At 44.7% G+C, this 5664-nt stretch overlaps 1 protein-coding gene across 1 annotated transcript in view; it reads right to left on the bottom strand.

Annotated features, from left to right (window-relative positions):
- LOC119416592 (melanocyte protein PMEL) overlaps positions 1–5664 on the bottom strand; it is a 53680-nt gene that overhangs the window by 42560 nt on the left and 5456 nt on the right. The window contains exon 2 of the mRNA XM_037683782.1: positions 3893–3988. Coding sequence (XP_037539710.1) covers positions 3893–3988 — 96 coding nt within the window. The remainder of the gene's footprint in view (positions 1–3892; positions 3989–5664) is intronic.

The following is a 5664-nucleotide window of genomic DNA, read 5'->3' as shown; positions in this document are numbered from 1 at the left end:
AGGGGGCCCCCTTGTGGCCCGGGGCCCTAAGCAGCTGCTTAGTTTGCTTATGCCTTGGGCTGGCCCTGTGTTGGACTTCTGTGCTGGTCATAGTTTTTCCACTACCAATATCATTTTCAAACATGAGGGTGTCCATAAGTGCACTTGGCACTAGGACGCCATAGGCCATAGATTGATGACTGACTTCACAATAGTGTTATCTAATTTACGAACGTTTGTTTTGGACACTCGGGTGAAGAGAAGAGCTGAGCTGTCAACTGATCACCATCTGGTAGTGAGTTGGATCAGATGGCGGGGGAAGATGCTGGACAGACCTGGTAGACTCAAATGTGTAGTGAGGGTTTGCTGGGAATGCCTGGCTGATGAACCCCTCAGAGAGATCTTCAACTCACACCTCCGGGAGAGCTGTAACCGCATCCCAGCTGAGGTGAAGAACATTGAGTCCAAGTGGGCTATGCTCAGCATCTCACTTGTTGAAGTAGCTGCCTTGAGCTGTGGCCGCAAGGTTGTCAGTGCTTCTCGCAGTGGCCATCCACGAACTTAGTGGACTGGTGGACACCCCAGGTTAGGAAGGCTGTCAAGCTGAAGGAGGAGTCCTATTGAGCCTTGTTGGCCAGTGAGACTCCAGAGGAAGCTGAGGAGTACCGGAAGGCCAAGCGGTCCACAGCCTTGGGTGTTTCTGAGACAAAAGCTTGGATGTGGGAGGAGTTCAGTAAGACCTTGGATAGAGACTCTAGGTTGGCTCCTAAGAGATTCTGGCAAAACCATCAGGCGGATGAGGAGGGGAAAGCAGCACTTTACTAACACTGTGTTCAGTGAAGGTGGGCTGCTGTTGACCTCAACCAATGATATCGTTGGGAAATAGAAGGAATACTTCTCGGACCTTCTCAATTCCACCAGCATGTCTTCAATGGAGGAAACTGAGATGGGAGACTTTGGGGTTGATCCGTCCATAACTGTGGCTGAGGTCTCTGAAGTAGTTATAAAGCTCCGAGGTGGCAGGACTCTGGGAGTGGATGAGAAAAAAAAGATTCACCCTGAATTTCCTTAAGGCTCTGGATATTGTGGGGCTGTCTTGGTTGACATGCCTTCGCAATGTCACATGGACATCGGGGGCAGTGCCACTGGATGGGCAAACTGGGCTGGTGGTTCCCCCCTTCAAAAATGGGGACCGGAGAGTGTGCTCCAGTTATAGGGGCATCACTCTCCTTAGCCACCCTGGCAAGGTCTATTCAGAGGTACTGGAAAAGCAAGTCAGACCGTTGGTCGAACCTCAGATCCAGGAGGAACAATATGGGTTCCGTCCTGGCCGTGGAACACTGGATCAGCTCTTTATCCTCATTATGGTTCTCGAGGGGTCATGGGAGTTTGCACATCCAGTCTATGTGTTTTGTGGACTTGGAGAAGCATTCGACCGTGTTCCTCAGGGTACACTGTGGGGGGTGCTCCGTGAGTATGGGATTGGGGGCCTGTTGCTATGGGCTGTTCCTATACAAGCGGTGTGAGAGTTTGATTCCCACCCACTCCGCCAGGGCTGCCCGTTGTCACAGATTCTGTTCATAACTTTTATGGACAGAATTTCTCGGTGCAGCCAGCGGGCGGAGGATTTCCTGTTCGGTGGCCTTAGGATTCCATCTCTGCTCTTTGCAGATGATATGGTCCTGTTGGCGTCATCGTGCCATGATCTTCAGCTCTCACTGGAGTGGTTCGCAGCCAAGTGTGAATTGCTGGGATGATAATCAGCACCTCCAAATCTGAGGCCAGCCATGGTCGTCAACTGGAAAAGGGTGGATTGTTCTCTTCAGGTCGAGGGTGAGGTTCTGCCTTAAGTGGAGGAGTTCAAGTATATTGGGGTTTTGTTCACTAGTGAGGGAAGAATGGAGCAAGAGATTGACAGGCGGATTGGTGCAGCATCTGCAGTATTGCGGTCACTGTACCGGTCCGTTGTGGTGAAGAGAGAGCTGAGTTGTAAGGCAAAGCTCTCTGTTTACTGGTCGGTCTACATTTCTACCCTCAACTATGGTTATGAACTCTGGGTAGTGACCGAAAGAATGAGATGGTGGATACAGGTGGTTGAAATGAGTTTTCTCCACAGGGTAGCTGAACTCTCCCTTAGAGATGGTAAATGGTAAATGGACTGTACTTATATAGCGCCTTTCTATCTTATTTCAAGATACTCAAAGTGCTTTACACTACAATCTGAGCCCTCATTTACCCATTCATACAGCACTCTACTAGATCTCTACAAAGCTAATTGAACAAATCATTCTAAAGAGACAAATCAGTGCTTTGGATCACATTCATACATTAATGGGACACGGAGATAGGGTGAGAAGTTCAGTTATCCGAGAAAGACTCAGAGTAGAACCACTGCTCCTCCACAATGACAGGAGTCAGTTGAGGTGGTTTGGGCATCTGGTAAGGATGCTCCCTGGGCACCTACCTAGGGGGGTTCTTTGGGCATGTCCGACTGGGAGGATACCCCAGGGAAAACTCAGGACATGCTGGAGAGACTACGTCTCTCAGTTGGCCTGGGAACACCTTGGAATTTTCCCAGAAGAGCTGAAAGAGGTGGCTGTGGAAAGAGATATCTGGGCCTCCCTGCTCAAGCTGCTGCCCCCGACTCAACTTCGAAATAAGTGGAAGATGTTGGATGGATGGGGGTGGTTTTGGGTTCGGACCTGTAATTACTGTTATTTCGTCGAGTTTGGGTGGGGTTTGGAAATGAAGGCTACCGGCTGGGGCCGGGTCGGATTTTTTGGGCCCCAATGCAACTCTACTTGGTGTGTCATCTGGACAGAAAATGGATGATAAGGAAACCTGGAGGTGGAATAGTGAAGTGCAGGATGCTATTCAAAGAAAGAGGTTAGCCAAGAAGAATTATGACGGTGAGGGTTGAGCAAGTTTCCAAATTGTGAATCTGTAAGGAAAAATATAACCAGAATAGAATTCAAAATCTTACTTCTAACCTACTACAAAGCTCTCAATAACCTGGCTCCATCTTATATTACAGATCTTATTGTTCCATATTTTCCTAACGGAGCACTTCGCTCTCAGACTGCAGGTTTACTTGTGGTTCCTAGAATTTACAAAAACAGAATGGGAGGAAGATCTTTCAGTTATCAGGCTCCTCTCTTGTGGAACCAACTTCCAATCTCTGTCCATGAGGCTGACACATTATCCAGTTTTAAAACTAGGCTTAAGACTTTCCTTTTTGATAAATCCTATAGTTAGGGTCAGCTTGGGTTTCCTGAGCTGCCCTTAGTTATGCTGCTATAGGCTTAGACTGCTGGAGGACAAACTGACCACACTTTTCACTCTGCTACTGTCTTTACTTACTCTGCTCAACCTGTTTTGTATTTGTAATTATTTTTTATATCCTTAACATGTTTTTGTCTTTCAGATACACCTGGACCTATACCTGGACCTACCATTCTGTGTTCTTCTGTCTCTCCTTCCTGTCCTCTCAACCAGCCGGTCAAAGCAGATGGCCGCTTGTCCTGAGCCTGGTTCTGCTGGAGGTTTCTTCCTTTTAAAAGGGAGTTTTTTCTTTCCACTGTTGCCACTGTGCTTGCTCAGGATGGGAGACTGTGATGAAGCCAAGATTCATCTTGTCTGCTGGATTCCTTAGATAGAGAACTTTACTAATTGTTTATGTATGTGAATGTTCCTGTAAAGTGTCCTGAGACAACTTTGTTGTGATTTGGCGTTATATAAATAAACTGAATTGAATTTAAATTGAATATAGAATGTGACACCATGGCATCAATGAGACTAACCTGTATAAATAAAGGTTGAATCAATGAAATCTATTATTCACATGGAACAGCCATGGTTTACCACTGTTAGAAATATGTTGTCTGCTTTACACACAACATCATAACATACACACCTTTCCAGGCATCTTTGAATCTTGGGTCACCATCCTTCCAGATCGGGTACATCTTTGTGTTCCATAATGGGTAGCGAGTGAAGCGGGTTTTGGGCTCTGAAATATTAAAAGCAAAATACATCAAACAACATGAATACACCTTGAGAGATTTACAGTGCAGACCAGATGTTTACATACACTATTGTAGTGAACTCGGCCTCCGACCAAAACCTGTCTCTGAAGACCTTCATGGGACAGGAACTGTTATTTCATTGATTTGAATCCAGAAATACAAATTAGCTCATCCAGAGACTGTCTAATTGTATCCTGAAGTAATCAATTAAAAGAACACTCTTCTTTTTCATATTATCATTACTATTTTACAATATCTTGATAATCAAAAGTGTGTTTAGTTCATATCATTTCTAATGTTGAAGTGAACCACTCATTTTAAATCAACTGTGAAACAGTATTAATGATTTTTTTAAACCTCATTTAAATTAGAAATCAAGTTAAATGTCTATTTACAAAGTAATTATGCATTTTGATTTTCTGTCTAAATGAGAAGTAGTGATGTCGGTCAAAAGTCAGAGACAGTCAGAAAACAAATTATTAGAACGGGCTGTATTGTTTTTAAACCTAGCAGACGGTAAAAAGAGAAACAACTGGCATCTGCGTTGTCTCACTTCGCCATAACATTTCTCTGTCTGTACTAAACGTTCCTAAACATTCCTGAACCCTCGCTTGACTTTCAATAACCCTCTGACATCACTAGAACCACCCCCTGTTGGTTGTTTCAACCAATCAGGAAGTCCTAAGTGACCGGAAGTGAGAACTCTTTAAAAGTCGACACTTCCTGAAACTATTCAGTCTTTTCTGTCTATTCAGTCTGAAGTCTTGGAGTTCTTCTGAGTCTTCTTGACTCTTCAGTCTTTGATGGAATCTTCTCAAGCCTTCTGGAGTCTTCCACTTCTGAGTGGGATCTCTGACCGAGTCACAGCGACTGGCTGTGAATTCACCCGGGCGTAACGCCTCCAACTTCGAAGGGAGCTGAGCGTGTTTGTTGAACGGAGTAAATCGACACGACTTCTGACAATGAGCAGCCGCTCTAACCGGAGACGCTGGAAGGTAGCGTTGAAATGGACCCGGTACCGGAGCTGATCCATCTTCTGCGAAGGTAACGAGTCGGCACGCGCTAAGTGTACCGGAGGTTTGAGCTGGTGACTGAAAGAAGCGTGCCAATTCTGGTCCATCCAAACATACACCTCCCTTCATCCATCTCTTCTTTAAACTCCTTCATTCCTTCCTTTAAACTCTTCTATTTTGCTAGTAATCTTTCTAGATGCCTTCAGAAATGTCCCGTTGTCTTATTAGTAAAGCGTGCCAAGTTTTATTAATCAGAACCAGATCAGCTAATCATGTGTACAGCAGACAACGGTAGTTGTACATGTTTTGATGTTAAATTTTGATTCGGTTAAATAAATGACCACATTTATTCTGATGGGTCAAAGGAAAATTAACGTCTCTTGTCACTGATTAAACAATACTCACAGTTACCTCGGTCACATGGCATTAATTTAACTCGAAAAAGAAAGAACCCGTTATATTTAAATAACTAGTGACAGCGAAGCTGCACCCCACATTTTACTACATTTGGTGGGACCGTATGTCCACAGTTAAGCTGTCCTTGACACACTACACTATAAAAAAACTAACCTTTTTTATCTCACTGCCTGACATGAAATCAGATTAAATCAGTACTGTTTCTTGTGTCAGTTAGGATTCCCATATAT

This window comes from Nematolebias whitei, chromosome 11 (genome assembly GCF_014905685.2).
Source record: "Nematolebias whitei isolate Nwh7 chromosome 11, NemWhi1, whole genome shotgun sequence".
NCBI classification, from domain to species: domain Eukaryota; kingdom Metazoa; phylum Chordata; class Actinopteri; order Cyprinodontiformes; family Rivulidae; genus Nematolebias; species Nematolebias whitei.
The sequence above is the reverse complement of the archived record's forward strand: the minus strand, read 5'-3'. Positions and strand labels throughout refer to the sequence as shown.